At 39.4% G+C, this 20,110-nt stretch overlaps 2 protein-coding genes across 2 annotated transcripts in view; one reads left to right on the top strand and one right to left on the bottom strand.

Moving 5' to 3' along the window:
- Nucleotides 1-20,110, bottom strand: part of LOC134741323 (phosphatidylinositol 4-phosphate 3-kinase C2 domain-containing subunit alpha) — a 65,853-nt gene that overhangs the window by 12,750 nt on the left and 32,993 nt on the right. The window contains exons 15-29 of the mRNA XM_063674073.1: nt 17,915-18,033; nt 16,316-16,485; nt 15,507-15,673; nt 14,684-14,817; nt 14,261-14,349; nt 13,921-14,094; nt 13,317-13,474; nt 12,944-13,031; nt 12,149-12,278; nt 11,193-11,348; nt 10,605-10,755; nt 9,731-9,887; nt 9,031-9,164; nt 8,257-8,364; nt 7,770-7,970 (exon numbers count right to left, since the gene is read on the bottom strand). Coding sequence (XP_063530143.1) covers nt 7,770-7,970; nt 8,257-8,364; nt 9,031-9,164; nt 9,731-9,887; nt 10,605-10,755; nt 11,193-11,348; nt 12,149-12,278; nt 12,944-13,031; nt 13,317-13,474; nt 13,921-14,094; nt 14,261-14,349; nt 14,684-14,817; nt 15,507-15,673; nt 16,316-16,485; nt 17,915-18,033 — 2,136 coding nt within the window. The remainder of the gene's footprint in view (nt 1-7,769; nt 7,971-8,256; nt 8,365-9,030; nt 9,165-9,730; nt 9,888-10,604; nt 10,756-11,192; nt 11,349-12,148; nt 12,279-12,943; nt 13,032-13,316; nt 13,475-13,920; nt 14,095-14,260; nt 14,350-14,683; nt 14,818-15,506; nt 15,674-16,315; nt 16,486-17,914; nt 18,034-20,110) is intronic.
- LOC134741831 (kinesin-related protein 12-like) lies at nt 1,379-6,933 on the top strand. The gene is made up of 3 exons (XM_063674723.1): nt 1,379-1,528; nt 4,349-4,484; nt 6,148-6,933. Exons 1-3 carry the CDS (start codon nt 1,460-1,462, stop codon nt 6,906-6,908), a joined length of 966 nt encoding a protein of 321 aa, XP_063530793.1. The 5' UTR covers nt 1,379-1,459; the 3' UTR covers nt 6,909-6,933.

Below are 20,110 nucleotides of genomic sequence, written 5' to 3'. Positions count from 1 at the left end.
CATAAACAATTTCTCTTAGCTCAGCCCCCAGGAAAACACCGTTAAAATCTTTGGCAATTTTCCCGAGTTTGTGTACTGTATATGAAGATGAAGTGCATTTGGTGAACACTGACATCATTCGCCACCTTGCATTTGAAGTGCCGCACACAAGGCTAGAGATATCATTGTATACTATCATAAAAGCAATCAATTCTTTAGTAGGTAGAAACCATTATTAGAACATTAAGAATTCCATTAAAGTTATACAAGTCTGTGACTATGGTTGACTAGTGTCATTTTTGGTTTCCTTTACGTTTGTCGCAGTTATGTGTATGCTTTTAAAGGTTTTAAAGTGATTGGCATGTAAGTTAGTAATTAGCCTCATGCATGAAGTTTGTATTTAAACGAAATATGTTTTATTCGGATGTTTGTTACCGTTATATCATGTTACAAATGCATTTCCGTTTTTAAATTACCATTTAATTACTTAAAATTATACATAAAAAGTACAAAAATTTGCCCGCGAAAAGCTAGTGAGCGAAACGCTCGAAACGCCACGTGACGTCACGCGTTCGACAGATTAGTGTCATTAGTAGCAAACGTCAGTTGGGCCGCCCAACGTGTGACGTCATCACGCTCTGTCGAATTCGCGCCAAAAATTATGAGCGTTTCAACCGCTCAAAAATTTTCAACATTTTAAATATTTTTTAATAAAATAATGTTAAGGTTTACAAAAGTATTTTTATCATTTCCGGTGTTCCAACGATATAAATTATGAATCCAAAAATAAAAATAAATTTATGAATGGAGCTAATTATTTTATACCGGGTGGGCCTTGTAATTTAAGCAATAAATTAAACTGTAGGCTGTACTTCTCAAACTGACCGACATTTGTTTAGCGACTTTAAAAATAACATGCATTTAGAATTTTAGCTCACTTTAAAGTTTATTGTAAAACAGCGTTTTACGTAAGCGAACAGCTCGCGAACGCGAAGCGGCGCGGCGGGCCCACGGCGTTCGCGTTCGCAATGAGATCGTCCACGTAGGACACTTCTATAGGTATCAAAGGATTGATTCACCCCGCGCCGCATCGCTTCGCTTCGCGTTCGCGTGTTGTTTGCCTACGTAATAGTACGCTGCGTCAGACGCAGTGTATTGCGAGTTGGGTTATGTTTACAGCGTGACAAGCAACGCCATTCACGATGATAATAGCGTACATTGAAAATAATAATTAATTTGTATGAAAAATAGGAAGTCTAAGGACTTCATAATTTTTAAAAGTGGTCAAACAATTTTTTTATCCATTATTAAATTGTAAAACGGGATTTAATCGCGTATTTAAGTTTTAAGATTTACCTCAGACGTTATCGAATATAGTTAGTGTTGTATGTGTCGACAGAGTAAACATCCCTAGTGCGCAAAACGTTCAAGCTGATAAACAATACCAAGTGCGGGTAGTTCGAAAAACTCGCGCGGCTAGATGTTGATGTCAACTTTAGCCAGTCTTCTCCGAGACCACGGGGACAACGCCGTCCACGAAATGTCGGAGGTAAATCTTAAAACTTAAATACGCGAAGTCCCGCTTCACAATTTAATAATGTGTAGAAATCGTGAAAGTTTTAATCAATTTTTTTTTTCGTTTAAGGGGCACAATATTTGTTTTAATTGGGGCATTTTCTATGAAAAGGGACCTTATTGTCGATGGCGCTTACGCCGCACAGCGTCGCGCGGCATTGTATATATATCGGAGCATCGTTAATAATCGACAATAAGGTCCCTTTTTATAGAATAATACCACAATTATTTCTTCGTGTTCGTGCCCACCCGGTATTTAGTCGTGTTGGTAAATGATTAAGAAGAATCCGCGTTTGGATTGGTTTTTAAAATGTTTTGCTTATTTCACGAGCTTATACATATATAGTAACAGATAAAATATCGTGGTATTTGTTCAGATTAATTTGTTCGGATCCGATACGTTAGCGAATTCACGGTCGATAAGATAAGCATTAATCAGAACAGCCCACAATGTTATCACTCCGCTAACAAATCGAAAATGTTAATTATTTAGTTACAATAATATTGTGAAAACCTGTTCTGGTGTGCCACGGTTGTTATTGGATCAAAACGCAAAACGTGAGTATTATGTGCCGTTTTTTGGACTTAACACTTTCGATTGTGTATAGGTACATAAAAACAATAAAACCATGTTAAAGAGCCACCGCGGCCGTGCGAAATCGTCTTTCCATACAAACGTGGTCCACATTTTCCTCTGGATATTAATATATAATAATGTGATTGTGTGTGTGTGTGATTTTTTTTTTATATTTTGACACAGTTTGTTGTATATCGACCACAACTATGCCCCTATCTTTGATTTTCTTTCAAATCTAATTATTATAAGAGTTAGGTCAGTTAGGAGCATTTAAAAAATTGTATGAAATCTGTTTTTCGCTCCTAATTTTTACACAAAGAAAACATCGAAAAAAGTCAAACATAGGGGCATAGCTATATTTAATATACATCAAAATCAGTGGTATTTTTTTATAAAAAGGGACCTTATTGTCGATGGCGCTTGCGCCATTATTAACGATGCTCCGATATAAATACAACACCGCGCGACGCTGTGCGGCGTAAGCGCCATCGACAATAAGGTCCCTTTTTATAGAAAATACCACATATCATGTTTTAGCAGTGGCGGCTGCGTTTCATAGAAAATGCCCCATATGTTAAAACAATTTCCATAAAGTCAATATCCAGAGAGGAAAATGAGGACTACGTTTGTATGTAGAAGTGGGCGCAGTGTATCCTCTTAAGGCATAGTAATAATTGTATACGGAAATACATTCAATTTAAGAGAATCATCATTAAGATACCTTTATTATAACACTGAAACAGTGACCTAACTTAAAAAAAAAGTTATATTATAGCTCTGACCTTTAACCTCTAGCGACCCACCAAACTTGCCAGTTTAATTTGAATTACTGGTATTAGAAAAGGGACCAAGAGCTGGTGGTCTTTGCCACGGCCCCACGGCTCATGGGAGCCTGGGGTCCGCTTGGCAACCAATACTAAGAATTGACGTAGGCACTAGTTGTTACGAAAGCGATTGCCATGTGACCTTCCAACCTAGAGGGGGAACTAGGCCTTAATTCATAATTTATTTATTGCATCCATGGTTTACATTTGGTGGTACATAGTGGGTTTCACATGGACCCTGGTAGGGCACAGCAATAGTCTTAAATCTAAAGTATGCTAGGTATTAGTATTAATGTAATCATTATATAAACTAGGTCTTATGACAATGGTTAAGAGATTGTAATTTAAAATTATATTGCAACAAATTTATTAATGTCTTGGAGATATTATTAACAATTAATTGTAACATTGAAAATGTAGGGTATATAATATTTGTTTATTTAATAGTTATGTCAAGAATGTCATGATTAAGAATTTGTATGTCATGCAATGTTTAATAAGAATTGGTAAAAAATAAATGGAATAAAAATAATAATATGAGTAATAATTAAAACTAATAATTAACATTAAATTCGCCTTGTTAGGATTAGTCCGGTTTCCTCACGATGTTTTCCTTCACCGAAAAGCGACTGGTAAATATCAAATGATATTTCGTACATAAGTGCCGAAAAACTCATTGGTACGAGCCGGGGTTTGAACCCGCGACCTCCGGTATGAAAGTCGCACGCTCTTGCCGCTAAGCCACCAGCGCTTCTAACACAACACAGGTAAAACAAGTTTATGATTATTAAAGTTCGCGAAGTATCGAGATTCAAGCGCACAAGTTATTTTTAAAGAACTAAGTAAAAAGCTCGTCGATGCTACCGGTGACCAGCTTTCTCTCGCTGCGCATAATTATTGCCATTCAGCGAGGGAATGCTGCCAGCATCTTTGGCACAATTCCGCGGGGGCCTTACTTAGATGTAGGTATTTTAATTTAGTATAGTTTTCATTTTTATTATAAGTAGTTTTTAGGGTTCCGTACCCAAAGGGTAAAAACGGGACCCTATTACTAAGACTCCGCTGTCCGTATGTCTGTCTGTCACCGGCTGTATCTCATGAACCGTGATAGCTAGACAGTTGACATTTTCACAGATGATGTATTTCTGTTGCCGCTATAACAACAAATACTAAAAACAGAATAAAATAAATATTTAAGTGGGGCTCCCATACAACAAACGTGATTTTTTTTTTGCCGTTTTTTGTGTAATGGTACGGAACCCTTCGTGCGCAAGTCCGACTCGCACTTGGCCGGTTTATATATATATATATATATATATATATATATATATATATATATATATATATGTATATGTATAGTTTGTAACCTAAATATGTTTTGCTTGATTATTAGGTCGAAATGTTCAAATTCGGAGGATGGAAAGCATCGCTAAACCTCAGTGGCATTGGTCGCCGTCGAGAGGTGTACGACAATGGACCAGACTTGTCCACAGGAGGGGCCTACCGGTCGCATCGAGAAGAATTCTTTGGTGAGTATTAGGATTGCTAAGACCACATTAAATTTATATGGGGCATTTTCTATGAAAAGGGACCTTATTGTCGATGGCGCTTACGCCGCACAGCGTCGCGCGGCATTGTATTTATATCGGAGCATCGTTAATAATGGCGTAAGCGCCATCGACAATAAGGTCCCTTTTTATAGAAAATACCACATATCATGTTTTAGCAGTGGCGGCTGCGCGAACTGTGTCGCGAAAGAACTCGCCACTGCCGCGCGCTCTCTACTTAATACGCTCTTGGCGTCAGCACCGGAATGCGATCTGGCCCCTATTTCACCACGGTGACAGGTGCGACAATTGTCGAAATCACTATTATTGACGTCACAGGCCTCCATAGGCTACGGTAACCGCTTACCATCGGACGGGCGGTGTGCTTACTTGCCACCAACATTTTAATAAAAAAAAAACATTATGTCGCCAATAAATAAGTACTTATTTTGCGAAGTTAATGACAATTGTCACAAGAAACACGACAATTGTCACGAAATTCCGACACAGAACTCATTTCCTGTCAAGGATTACCGAAAATTCTTTTAAATCTGTGACAATTGTCATCATCATCATCATAAACTTAACTGTTTTTTGCCGATATATTTTTTTTTTAATAAAACAATGATGGTGGCAAACAGTTAGTTTCATGACGTATTGGTTTACTGTACAGTCGTGTAAACGTATTTATAAATAAATAAATAAAAAATTCTAATCGTCAGCACTAAAATGGCAAGTCTGCTAAGTCAACCATGTCTGTCTGTGTGCCTGTCTGTGCTATCTTACCTCTCAAACGGATGGACCGATTTCGATGTGGTTTTTGTTTTAAGGTGAAAGCGAGTTTCCTTGCGGTGGTTCTTAGCCATGTTTGATAAAAACCGATCCAGCATTTTGAAGATTATCAGGTCTTTTCCAAAATGATGTAAGGGGCATTTTTGCATAATAGTTATTTAAGATACAAGTGCGGAAAAAATTTTTTGAAACGAGTGGCGATAAATTAAAACACGACCGCAGGAAGTGTTTTCAATCGATACGAGTTGCGAATTATCTATTCGCACGTGTATCGTACAACGTTATACAGTACATATGGCCCTTTAAACTTGCGACATATGTACGAAAAGTGCTCTTTTACGCACTAGTGCGAGAAAGTAGCACCATATGTGCCATTCTCAATCAAAAGGGTACTTATTGTCGGTTGTCAATAAGGCGCTATTTCCATATAGCTTCAATTTGAAATCAACCTTATTGACAAGCGACAATGTGGTACCTTTTGGTTGAAAATGTCACATATGTACTGTAAAATTGTTTAATATGATTAGCGAAGGGGGTTTAATATTGTCTTCGGTTACCGCGATGGTTACTCATAAAATAAAACTATGAAATTCAATATACGCGATATAATCCGATTTCATGGTTTTATTTCGTAGGGGGTATGTTTAATTTTTAATTTGAAGTACTTGGAAATTATGAAGACTAGTACTTCTTTTTTTGTAGTACTAGTCTAGGTAAAATCCCATTCCTATCTAATCAGATACGTAATCAGTAACTTAAAAGTGTATCCTTTACTAGATACCGTTATCTATTCAGCTGAGTAGTGACATTGATATAATAAAAAAACCATTGATAAGAAAAACTTCAATTTCAGAACACAACAGTATAACAGAACCACCGAAAAAACTAACGCCATCTATGGTGAAACTTCCTCCGAGTAAAGAAACAATAAAAACATCAAAAAGTGCCAGCGACTTAAAAGACCCTTATAATCTACCTCCACAACTTAGAAAGAGTACACCAGATGTCTCCACCGATCCTAGAGGCGAACCATCAGATAACAGAGGATCCACAGCTTTACATAAGGACGCTAAAAAGAACGCAAAAGATGATAAAAAAGATACAGAAAAAAAGAAAGCAGAAAAGCGGCGGCTAGCAGAAGAAAAGAAGAAAGCTCAGGAACAAGCAAAGCAGGATAAATTAAGAATACAACGAGAAAAAAAGATAGCTGAGCAGCAAGCGAAAAACGTTAAAGCAAGAAAAAAGGAAAGTAAAAAAGCATTGCCGCAAGCGAGCGTTACAAAGTCCTTAGTACCTGAGGAACCGCAGAAAAATCCTCTAGGACGGGTAGCAACTAATACTCTAGAAAGTTCTATCAGTCGTAGCAGTGGACCTCCGCCTTACACAGAAGAAGCTATTCCACAAGAGAAACAAATAAATGAAAATGATTCCACTGGGAACACTAGCTTCAACAAACCAATAGAAAATAGTAGTTGGGACTTGATATCGGAACATCGGAGTCAGATTAACAGGAACCCTGTCGCCAGTGGATCCAAACAGAAGCAAATGGTGCTGGATCTGCAGCTAAGTCTTGATAAAGCGCAAGCAAATGATAGAAATAATAGTGAGGTTTAATCAATATTAAAGATTTTTATGTTGTTTTGCTTGTTTCTTTTCGTGATCCATTAGACAGTCGTTGTTGTATTAGTGGTTTCTTTCGTGACCCAAGAGACAAGCATAATACCTACAGCCTAGGACGGTCTCAATATTAAACGACGATTCTAGAATGTTCTATCAGTTGTAGTAGCGGTCCTTACACAGAATGAGTTTATCCATAACATCTGTCAAATATGTCTACTAATAGTTTGAGACCCAGGGAAGGACATATGATAGTTTTTATTAATCATCATCATCCCACGCAGACAAAGTCGCGGGCAGAAGTGATGTAATATTAAAGTTATTATGGGCACGGCCCCGTTGCCGACAGCACGTTAGGTTCGGTTTTTTATGTGTTTATATGTATGTATTTTGTATTGCTTTGTATGTGTTTTTATATTTTACTTTTATATTCATATTATACGAGTAAAACAACCTAATATAAGACTCAAAATGAGTAATGAGTAAATTTAGTTTAAGATATCATCTGTATAAACATATGGAATGCAATAAATAAATGAAATGAAATGAAAAAACAACCTAATAATGATTTATTTCCTTTACTCAAAATGAGTAAAGGAAATAAATTTACTAAGTCGCTGTATTTCATTTGTATTTTTTCGTGACCCAAGAGACAACAGTAATACAGTTTCGAAGTGTCGTGTCATTAAATCCATATAATTTAAAAGCTCGGCTCTGTTAAAATTCCTCCTACTTTGTCTTAGCGTGTCTTTTAATCCTAATACTGGTAAAGCTAAACACAAATGCCAGTGAATCTACAATATCGACATAATTACATAAAGAATAAAATAAAAACGAGTCACTTCGGCTACGACTTACCTGTGAACTTTAGCCAGCGGGAAGTGCAGACAAATCTTCTGATAGAGCTCGGTGAAGTGCTTATACGACCGGTATAGTACGGACGGCGTGGCTTGGCCCTGTCTGTAGATCCGTAGAGCGTACACGTAGTGCTTTTCAGGGTCGTAGCGTTTCTCGAAGCCGAGACATTCGACGCTGACTAGCCGGCCTTCTTGCGCCATCCTGGGAAAATAGTTATGTTTCAATAGTCGTCAATACATTTAAATTATTATTTGAAACTTTCATTGTGTTGAGATATAGTCTATTAATAGTTGTGTCGACCGGACGGCCGAAAGGGCTCAATAGACGAGTTTTTTTATGTCAAAGAACATTTTCTTGTTGTCATTATGTAGTGTGACCCAGGAGACATCAAAGTCGAAATTTTTGAACCTCGCTCAGTTTATTTTTTACTGAGTCGTAGTTTTTAAATATGGCTTGATTTTGAGTATTAGAGATTATAAATTCTTACGTGTAAGTCCTGGGCATGAAGGACAATAGTTCTGAGGAGCTGTTGCTGGTGTCGCCGCTCGCACGAAACTGCGCCAGGTTGTGCAGGAAGAAGTTTATCGGCGTGAACCTGTAACAGATACCAACGTTATTATACAACTAATGCGCCAATTACAATATTTTGTTGTAATGCCGGTCGCCGACGTTGCCAGTGGACCGATTTAATGTAATTGTACCATAGCCCGCAACAGAGAGGCGACAAAGCGTCTAGAACGAGGCTGTTTGTGAGTATGTTTGTTCGCACACTTAATGGTCCATTTATTTCCAAGACCGAATCATTTCTAGATTTTTTTAAATGAAGACAGGGTGATTTTCTACTTATTGCGATAAAGAAACTGTCGAATTCAAATGAATTGTCGTATTTTTAACGATTTGCCGTATAACATGTAATCGACGTGACAGAGATGTCGGACACTGTCATATCTCTCTATTTAACAGTGTACTGACCGGCTCTTGAGCGAGGAGTGTGTGCCTCGGGAAGGCAGGGGCTGTAGCAGTAGCGTGACAGGGACGCCGGATGACGCCCTCTCTCTCTATTTCTATCTAATTGTATAATGACCGATTCTTGACCGAGGAGTGTATGTGTCTAAGTAAAATTAACGTCTAAGGGTGGGGTTGTTTTAGCTTAAAATGGTGTAGTATGCAACCGGGTAGTGCTACTCTCAGCGTATTATCGTAGAAGTATCGCATTATGAAGCGTCTACGAAGATCGTCCGAGAAGTATATGCCTACTGACCTGCTCTTGAGCGAGGAGTGTATGAGCCGGGCGAAGGCGGCGGCGGCCTCGGCGTTGCTGGCGTCGGGCATGAGCGCCGCGCGCACGTAGCTCACGGCGGTGGACGTTACCCCGGGGACGCCAGATGCCGCCATCTGTTGGGACATACGCGTGTTAGTTTCATTATCGATCAATAGAAGATGCATTACTGTGTAAAAAATCACTACTGTCTCCTGGGTCACGAGGAAGGATAAATCATGCAAACGAGTAGCAAGTGCGAGGGGAAAATGATAATGAATTGAATAACTTTTTGTTGTGACTTGGCCATGGATACGTTTCCTGCGTCACACTTTAAAACCATGATTTCATTGGATTAAAATTCATAAAATATGCAGTTATAAGCCTGTTCCTAATCCGTATGAGGCATCAGAAGATACACACAGACAGCTATGTTAGTAAAATCTGCTGCAACATTTGAAAGCCATACAACTATGCTCGACGAATATCCAAGGCTGAGAAAAGTAATACAATAGGTAGAGTTAGACCAAGAAAAGTCTGCAGCGATTTCGATAGCATACTCAGTGCAAGTGTTATTTTAAACGTCAAACTTCTATGAAATTATGATGTATAAATAACACCTACACTGAGTGTGCTATCAAAATCGCTGCAGACATTTCTTGGTTTAACTCTAAGTAGTTTTATATAATAAGATTAAACTTACCAAAGCAAACAGATCTAATATATGGTCGTGATGCTGTCGAATAACGTTGAACGCCATACAGCACAGTTCGACGAAATGCTGGAACCTCTGCGTGGGTCGGTCGCCCCCGTTGATGACGTAGACCATGTCGTTTGTTAGGACGAACGGTGCGCGATCCCTGTTAATGAATTTTCTTTTCATTTCATTTATAATCTGACTGCAATCTATGGTACATATAGGTGTTATGATTTTAGAGATAGATAGATAGAAGATAGAATACTCTTTATTGGCACACCTCAGTATCCAGAAGAACAATAAAACAATTGATTAAATGTAGAGGCAGACAACAGGCTGTCTTATCGCTAAAGAGCGATCTCTTCCAGACTTTTTGGGTAGCGGAAACAGAGAAATTAATCGAAAAAGTAGGTGTTGCAAAAACCCGTTGGTGTTGTAGAGATGTGACTATTTTTTTTTAATTATTTGTTACGGAACGATTTTGGTGGTGACGCATGCGAAAATAAGTTCTTAAAATTACAATTAGTAAAGTCTAGTAACAGAATATGATTTATGACAGGAGGTAATATTCGGTTTCCATTTTGCGTGGACTCCAGCCTGATTATAATGAAACGTTCAACTAAAACGTTTAAGAATAAAAGCCCTCTTATTAAAAAAAATGTAAGCTTTGTTTAGCACTAATTAATAAACAGTTGTCTCTTGAGTCACGGGATACAGAGAGTTGTCCTTGTGACTCGTGACTCAAAAGAAGGAAGCAACAAAAATATATTTGAAATTAAAAACCTAGCTTCACAACTCATTGCTCAATATTTTCTGCACAATTATTTTTACCATTTTGAGCTTGCCTTTTCGTTAGCACAAATAATAATATAAAACTGACCTCTTAAAGTTGCCAAACATCTGCGCATCGCCCAAGAACTTGCCAAAATCTATATGAAACAGATGGCCCGATGTCTTCAACATAATGTTATCGTTATGCCGATCGCATATTCCGAGGAGATATGTCGCTACGCTGTAGCCGGCGCACGAAGCTGCGAATTGAAAAGATAATTATTGTGATAAGAGATATTTGTCTTGTGATGTGAGTTAGGCCTTAGCTGAGTCTTATAGGGTCAAGGCAGTTCGTTTTCCTACTTAAGTCTTAACCTCGTATTCAAGACAGCCGATGCGGAACTCTCAATACTTTTTGCATGTATTCATTTTGTTGTTTCGATGCTGGTTGCACTGGTAGGAAAGAAGAGATCAATCACATATCATTTATAAACCAATCCCTATTAGATTATTATTGAGGCCCGCTAGGCCAGAAGAAATATCAAAATCGTCTCCTGGCTCACGCGGCCCTTGAGATTAAAATTCATCATACTGTCCCCTGGCTCACGAGTGAGAACAGAAACATTTTATTTCGCAGTCAGGTCTGTTTTTAAATACTTCTACGATCTTTATATTACTTTTTAGATATAATTCTCACCGGTGAAATTGTCTCTGGCCCGCTGGTACTCGAGCTCCGAGGGGTTGTGCTTGGCGAGCCACTCGGCGATGGGTTTGTCTTTGAACGAGCCCGTGAGGCCAAACTCTGTCTGGATGGCTCGAAGAGTTTCCGCCTCTGCTACTATTTCTATCATGCCTACAAAACAAAAGATAGCATTTAAAAAAGAAATGATAGTAAATCGATACCCTAGCTCACGCGTAAAATTACGCGGAAAAATTCGTTGCTATTAAGACTTTTAGTGTGTGCACTATGGTACTAATTCGTGAAAACGTTCATCGTTATTAGTACGAGTGTGCAGTGCACACTGTGCACTAAGGTATCGAAATAATAAAGAGCTATATTATCGTCGCATACAAAAAAAAACAAGTAAACTTATTTTCGATTTATTATACTCTCTCTCGTTGCCTTAGTTAGATTTCTTTAATGATCTTCAAATATAATTTTGTTAGATAGAAATCCATCTGCGTAGGCCTACAATGATAGATAAATACTATAAATTATAACAAATCTAGCGTCACTCTGCGTCACAATTGTCCCTTGGAAAACGGGACAAATTGTTGTTATTCTATCGACAACAACCAAGAGTTGTTTTGCCCACTTAGCCGGTTGCACTAAACCGTTATGTCACCGTTAAAGCGTTCGCTAAATTGTATTGTATAGGAAGGTTTATACTTCACTGCTGAGTGACGTTGATCAGTCCGTCAATTGTGGTTATGGCAGAGATAGCCTATATTCTATAACCTTTTTGACGCCAATGACGGATATCCGCACCGTAGGTCCAATTAGGATTAATCCATCACAGACCACAAAGCAACATAGACCTACGTGCATATGCATAAAGTTCAATTTCAGTTTTGACACTTCGGTAACGTGGCGTATGAGTGACAGCTTTTGTGTTTGACACGGTGTTGAAAACGTTAACAATTACAACTTACCTCTCCTATCGCTTGTGGGCAGTGTTTGGAAGGTGACCATCCGGAGGTCCAAATTGGCTTTGAGCCACAGGCTATCCATTACTTTCATTACTTGAAGCACTAGAGCATCCTGGCGCAAGTCATCGCCGATCTGTAAAAGATAACGTAAAATATTCTTGAGTTTTTTTTATTTAGTTTATATCCGCCTTATGCAAATTTAAATGTAAATGTGACTGCAAATAAAAACACGTATTAAATGTCAAATTTTGTATTGTAATACGGGTAGGCTTAGCACAGGAGCGCCGATACAGTAATTCGCCGATACGACTCAATAAAACTGGCCAAGTACGAGTCGGACTCGCGCACGCAGGGTTCCGTACCATTACGCAAAAAACGGCAAAAAAAAATCACGTTTGTTGTATGGGAGCCCCCCTTAAATATTTATTTTATTTTGCTTTTAGTATTTGCTGTTATAGCGGCAACATAAATACATCATCTATGAAAATTTCAACTGTCTAGCTATCACGGTTCATGAGATACAGCCTGGTGACAGACGGACAGACAGACCGACAGACAGACAGCGGAGTCTTAGTAATAGGGTCCCGTTTTTAACCTTTGGGTACGGAACCCTAAAAACGGGTAGTCTATTTCGCGCGCGAGGTACTGTCGCGGTGCTAGGCCTACAGTCCAGTAAATAAAGAAGACTGACAACCACCACACAACGCAGCGATAATCGTCATTGTTAGCTTGTCAATGCGGCGATGTTTCAAGTGTCATTTAGGGTATAATCTGTGAAAGTAGATATTGCTATCATACCTTAAACATGGCAGGTACGACAGCGTTGTCACATCCGATAAAGTTAATTTTGAGAGGTAGAGTATTCGAATTGAAGTACATACACGACCTGTGAAAAGAATTCAAATGTTATTCGTTTTACAAAACTATTAAATGGTGAATCTAATTTTGTTGCCATGGTTACGTTCTTCTGGGTCACTCCTATAACCATTATTTTATACGATTTAAACTCACCAAACATGCATATTTTTGGCAGTTATAGCCCCATTCCATTACGAGTCATTTACTGAGCACCTTAAAAGCATGTGGTGCAAAAGTAAATTTATTTTGCAAACTATGCTAGTTTTGTCCCTTGGCTAACGTGACAGTACGTCATAAATGTTGTGTGACTCACTTGACGTCGACGTCGTGGACGTATTGGTGCAGAGCGAGCGGTAGAGCGGCGGGCTCTGCGCGCAGTAGAGCGGCAAGCTTCTCGCCGCCGGCGCTGAGGGCACGAGCGCGCCCGCCATCTTTGGCGGCTTTCACTGATAACGCCACTTCGGATAACGTCTGCAAAAAGCAATGTTACTTCTTGAACCTATTTAAACTCCCACAGTAAGAATCAAATGACTAATTTCAATAAAAAACGGTTATTTAAAAAAATACTTTAGTGTGCTACATAGTTTGTTATAGTTTTAATTGATGTAGTCAATGCTTTTATGTATTTTGACGTTAGATCTCTTAGGACACTTGAAAAAAAAGAGGACAACAATATTACAAATGTATTCTGGGCCACAGGGCTCATGATTTCATGGAAGCAAAAGTTCTACTTGCAATGCTTTAATAACAGATGTCTAAAAAAGTTCTACTCAAAAAGTGAGTGAGTAATGACGTTTCAAGCGGGAAGACCCATCTCCAGTAATAACTGCTAACCAGCGTCATTTGAACCGTTTACAACAAATCGCAAGTAAAACAGCATAGGAAAATGAACTCTAATACAACAAAATAACACCCACCTTCACTAACAACTGTTGCCTGACTAGAGTTCGTGTAAGTTGTTCACCACACACCGCTAGCAGAGCCCTTAACATAAGTCTATATCTCCATGTTGCAGTCACGCATTCGACGGCTTCCTGAGGCTCGGTCGTGTTGTCTTCTAGAGTGATACCTAGGAACTCTTGACTTGGTGCCTGTAACAACAAATTGGTCAATCATGGTTATTCAATACAAAGTTATGTCTCCTGGGTAACTTTTTAAAAATTGACAAGTAATCCTCGTTAAAACACGATAACAGCAAAAATTGTTTTTTTTTTTAAAGAAAACTAAAAATTATAAATAAAGCGGTATCGAATTTACCTGTGGAACATTTGGTAGTGAATGGACAAGGAGCCAGAATAATCTGTGAGCTACCGCTGGTGCCGCTAAAGCTCTCGACAACAATAGTTCTGCAAAAGAAACATGTCTCCTGGGTCACAAAGTAGAATACTAAGAGATAGAAACGCATTTTTTTTTCTTTTGTTTTAAAATTATTAAGACAACACAACAAATTAATTTGTAAAACTTTTCCTGGGAGTCCGTACAATATTACAAGAAAAAAATCTCGTTTTCCCAAGTGAAGATAATATTGTCTTCGGTTACAGCGATAGTTATTAATATCGCGTGACCATGTGCGTTAGCAATGGACTCGAAATATCGGGACGAATGTCAATTCACAAGCGATATCCGCTAAAATCCTTATTTTATAAAGTGAAAGGTCATGAAATTTGCAACTCAACATACCTGCTAGAGGACTAGTCAAGTAGGTCTCATGTCGTAGTGCTTGTGTCAACTGTGGGAGGACGCGGCAGAGGTCATCGTCTGACATCGCGTTGAGGAGACTTGTCGCCGTTTCTCGCACTTCCGAGTCGGGGAAACTGTGCAGGAGAACTTTCTTTATAACAAGCGTTTAGATACACTCAAAAACAATTTAAACGAGACATTTTGTATGAAAATTATACTCGTAATCCTTTCTCGTTGCTTTTGAGTGTAGGTGCGATAAGTTAATGCACCGAAGCTATATAGTCCGTATTATAATATTAAGTAGTATAATATAGTCCGTCTAAGCTAACTTTGCACCGACTTAAACAGAACAAACTAAGGGAGTGTCATTATGAACGTCATATATATATTTTTTTTACATTAATGATAACATGGCCACACTTTGTCATTGCAAATGCCATGCAGAGTAAGCTTGGTCCGACTACAAGTAACACAAAGAATCTTACCGTGTATCGATTTCTAGAAAAAGGCGTACGCATATGTTCAAGTTGGAATAATGAAATTTAACGTGGATTAATCTGTCTCTTGGGTCACTTTTGCTCGCGAGGCGGCTCTTTCCGTGTAGACACTGTGGACCCGCCTGTTTTTCGAAATATGTGGTATTGTGTGGTACCACCATAAATGTGGTATTTTCTATAAAAAGGGACCTTATTGTGGATGGCGCTTACGCCAATATTAACGATGCTCCGATATAAATACAATGCCGCGCGGCGCTGTGCGGCGTAAGCGCCATCGACAATAAGGTCCCTTTTCATAGAAAATGCCCCAAATAGCAACCAATTACCAGGGCAGCAGCAGGTGCATGGCGTTGAGCGGGGAGGGTTTCTCCCACCGCCGCAGCAGGTTGACGAGCTGCGCGCGCTGCTCGCCGTACCAGTTCGTGGCGGCCAGCAATACGAGCGGTAGAGCGCCCGGGAGTTCCACGAGATATTGCCGTTTTTCCCACATCACCTGTGTGAAAGAATGTTATTATAACAACAGAAGAAAGTGTGTATAAATATTTTCATCACACTCGCTCAGTAAATGTGGAATTGCACGCAGGCTTAGCGGGAAATATAATTAACAGTTTTTTGTCTTTATACTTCATTTTTGTATCGCAAGTGTGATGAAAAACATTGTGTGTAACTCGGGGCGTAATAATATTGCAAACTCGAGTCTATAAATCGCTCCGGCAAGCTGTCGCGATTTAACTATACTCTCGTTTGCCATATTTAACTTACGCCCCATGTTGCACAATGTACTATTGTATATCCTAAGTTAAAAAAATGCAGAAAGGGTTATAATAATAAATTGATGAAACAGAGGCAACTCTATTCCATTTAATAATGATTGGGAGTGATTTGTACTAGTATAAGGACCGTGGGACGCTAAAAGTTAAAGATGTTTATGAAGAATCAGCTAAAATTACGGGTATCTTCATGTATCATTCATATGATTGTTCACGATTCCCGCACCAAAAACCCCGATGTATGATTATGAATTTTAATGGGTTTGGACGGCGCCTAAGTTTTTATAGTATTATATTTTGATATATGTAACAATAATTACACCATTTTATTCGTCATGGGTCAACAAAAGCCCAAAAAGAATTACCTCCCTACAGTCGGTAGGCATCCTCTGATACGCGCCCTGCTCAATAAGATGTAGAAACTGAGATTGTGTATGGCCGTCGAGCGAGTCGAACGCCGGCAACGGTTCAGATATGGATTTTTCTATCTCGCCGGCCGTCCAGCGCACGCCGTGGTGGACGTACGTTGGGATTTCTAGAAGAAAAAAATGGTACGTAAAAAAAAGTTTTTTGCGTTTGCAGAGGTGTCTCTCGGGTCACTTTATAAAGGGTACCTGTTTAAAATAAATATTGAAAACCTGATTCTCACAGATCCTGGTGTTTTTGGGTTATTTCAAGTCTGAATCACTAGCATATCTAATCCTGATGATAAAAAAATGATCCAAAAATTTGTATGAAAATTGTACAAATCTAGTACGTCAAGCAAATACAAGTGAAAAAACAAAAAAAAACGTGACAATAGAATGGACATTTTGGGACCTCTTTTTTAATGATGGGACGGCGAATGCTGTCGATTCGGAGTAGAATGAGCCTAAGAATGTCCAGATGTACACACACACACACACACACACACACACACACACACACACACACACACACACACACACACACACACACACACACACACACACACACACACACACACACACACACACACACACACACACAGAGAGAGAGAGAGAGAGAGAGAGAGAGAGAGAGAGAGAGAGAGAGAGAGAGAGAGAGAGAGAGAGAGAGAGAGAGAGAGAGAGAGAGAGAGAGAGAGAGAGAGAGACGCACACACTTTCACCTAAAACATAATTATATTATTTATAATATTATAACTTTGTCATAGAATATTAAAGATCTTTAATTGTAATCACACAATTGAAACTGATCATAAATTGTAAATTGTATAATAATTTGTATACAGTATATTAATTAAGTTAAGTACAGCTTGTTAAGTACACTATTTCCTAATGGAAGAGCGGGCTCTCCCGTCACAAGTATTGTTTTACTTAATGGGAGACTCCAGCCTTTTATGTAAAGTGTATCAAAATGTTAAACCAAAATAAACTATTTGTACTTGTATTTGTATTACTACGGTGACGCAACGACCCAAAGTGAGTTCCGGCCTCTCGGTCTTGCGATAGCTCTCGCCGTCGCCACGGCCGAGGTCGAGCAGGTCTCATTCTTTCTTTTCTTGATGGACTTGAGGGCGGTGTTGCCCGTAGCCAATGTCACGTAAAAGGGTAGGAACAAAATAAATGCTCTTAGAGCACGACGCTGTTCGGTGGTTGTTGTAGTTGTCTCGTAAAACCGATAGCTGGATTTTACGAGAAGCACGTGGACTACCGGCCGTTGACTCCAAAATGGTGGTTAAACACGCTTTGATATTAATTCTCCATTCACTGCAAACTACCACATTAGATTATTGTATAATAAAGCTATCGATATTACACTTTTTTTTTTTTTTTTTCAAAAGAAAAGCTTTAAACAATATTAATGAGCAAAAAACAAAGGAATTAATCACGAGGCTACTACCAAGATGGCGTTCGAACCGGAAGTCCCGAGCAGGTCTCGGGCAACTCGGAATCAGGTTTCAGGGTTGCAAGAGTCAGGGTTAGATAGCCATTGGTATTTACCAATATTGACAACGGGGTAGGGTTCGGGCGGCGCGTCCATGGGATGCGGCGCGGGGCCGAGCCGCCGCTCGCAGCACGCCGGCCACAGCGGCAGCACGTACGCGCCCGTCGCCAGCATGCTGCAACGATCACGACAACGATCATACAAGATACAACACATTTATTGGTAAAAGCATAGAGTAACTTATACTAGAGCGGTACTGTCATAGTAAATTTTGTAACCCCAGTAAATTCACTGCCATCTGTCGACACACTTTTAAAACTAAAAATTAAGATTTATAAAAATACGATAAAATGTATTTAGATATGGATAAATGATTTTTTTATTTGCATTAATAATTTTTATACGATTTTGACCCATGTTCTTTCACTGGTATGCGTTAAAATTATAAATAACAAACGTAACAGTCAACGCCCTCTATACGAGAGTAGGCCAAAACTAGTGGCGCCCTCTGAACGAGAATCAAATTTTCTTGATTTTCGAGGCACGTTTTTTCCTTACACTGTAAACATCTATTACGGAGTTATATCTATCTTTGGTAAAAGTTAATGTTTTACAGGTCAGTAAAATAGGTAGGTACATAGTAGGTACAACATTTCTAGAGTAAGTATTTATGTCACATAAACTTAATTATTATTAAATAAAACATATTTTAAGCAAAGCAGGTTCGTAAACAGTAGACAATATGGTCGCATATGGCTTAACAAGTCGTCATTTTAATTTATAAGGTACAAATTTGCTTATACATATTAATTAGGAGATGAATTACTTAGGGTTAGTACACGTTTCAACAAATTCGTCGACGCTGTAGCATGCTAAGTCAGTTAACATTGTTTTAAGATTTCGGTCAAACTTTTTATCCGTTTTAGCTAATTTTATTTCCACAGGTAGCAAGTTATACAATTTTAGGCCTAAGAGATGGACCTAAGAGTATGCCCATTCTCACTTAAAACCATACACATTAAACCATACATTCTATAAAAAGGGACCTTATTGTCGATGGCGCTTACGCCATTATTAACGATGCTCCGATATAAATACAATGCCGCGCGACGCTGTTCGGCGTAAGCGCCATCGACAATAAGGTCCCTTTTCATAGAAAATGCCCCGTATACAAGTAGTAGTACGCGCCACCGAGCGATCGGAAGTAAGAGAAACAATATTCATACAAAATTTGGGCAGAATAGGATTTTTTTTCTCTTTCACTTTTATAAATTTCGGTATTTCGCCATCGCCTCCTACCAATGATGCCACCCGGTCGGTGATAAGGACAAAGCGTGGCACTAATTTCTCTTTCCTCTTATAGAAATCGCAATCACTATTATAAATATTCATGTTGAATATTCATGACTATTAATTTACTTTGTTAAACAATCACTTTATTGATAGGTGAAAACCGCATTAAAATCCGTTCAGTAGTTTTTGAGTTTATCACGAACATACAGACGGACGGACGCCGCGAGGGACCTTCGCTACATAGTATAAAACAAAATCGCTTTCTATGTATGCTTAGATCTTTAAAACTACTATTTATTACTCACCCATCAAAGTCGAACAGCTGTATACTAGCCCAGCCCAGCTCCACTTGGTCGTAGAGCACGTCTCCGCTGTCGTTGTTCTGGTCGTTGTCGCTCTCGTTGTGCGCGTCGTCCGGGCGACGACTGCGCCCGTATAGTGATACTTACCCATCAAAGTCGAACAGCTGTATACTAGCCCAGCCCAGCTCCACTTGGTCGTAGAGCACGTCTCCGCTGTCGTTGTTCTGGTCGTTGTCGCTCTCGTTGTGCGCGTCGTCCGGGCGACGACTGCGCCCGTATAGTGATACTTACCCATCAAAGTCGAACAGCTGTATACTAGCCCAGCCCAGCTCCACTTGATCGTAGAGCACGTCTCCGCTGTCGTTGTTCTGGTCGTTGTCGCTCTCGTTGTGCGCGTCGTCCGGGCGACGACTGCGCCCGTATAGTGATACTTACCCATCAAAGTCGAACAGCTGTATACTAGCCCAGCCCAGCTCCACTTGGTCGTAGAGCACGTCTCCGCTGTCGTTGTTCTGGTCGTTGTCGCTCTCGTTGTGCGCGTCGTCCGGGCGACGACTGCGCCCGTATAGTGATACTTACCCATCAAAGTCGAACAGCTGTATACTAGCCCAGCCCAGCTCCACTTGGTCGTAGAGCACGTCTCCGCTGTCGTTGTTC

This window comes from Cydia strobilella, chromosome 5 (genome assembly GCF_947568885.1).
Source record: "Cydia strobilella chromosome 5, ilCydStro3.1, whole genome shotgun sequence".
In the NCBI taxonomy this organism is placed as follows: Eukaryota; Metazoa; Arthropoda; class Insecta; order Lepidoptera; family Tortricidae; genus Cydia; species Cydia strobilella.
This window is presented reverse-complemented; position numbering and strand designations above follow the sequence as displayed.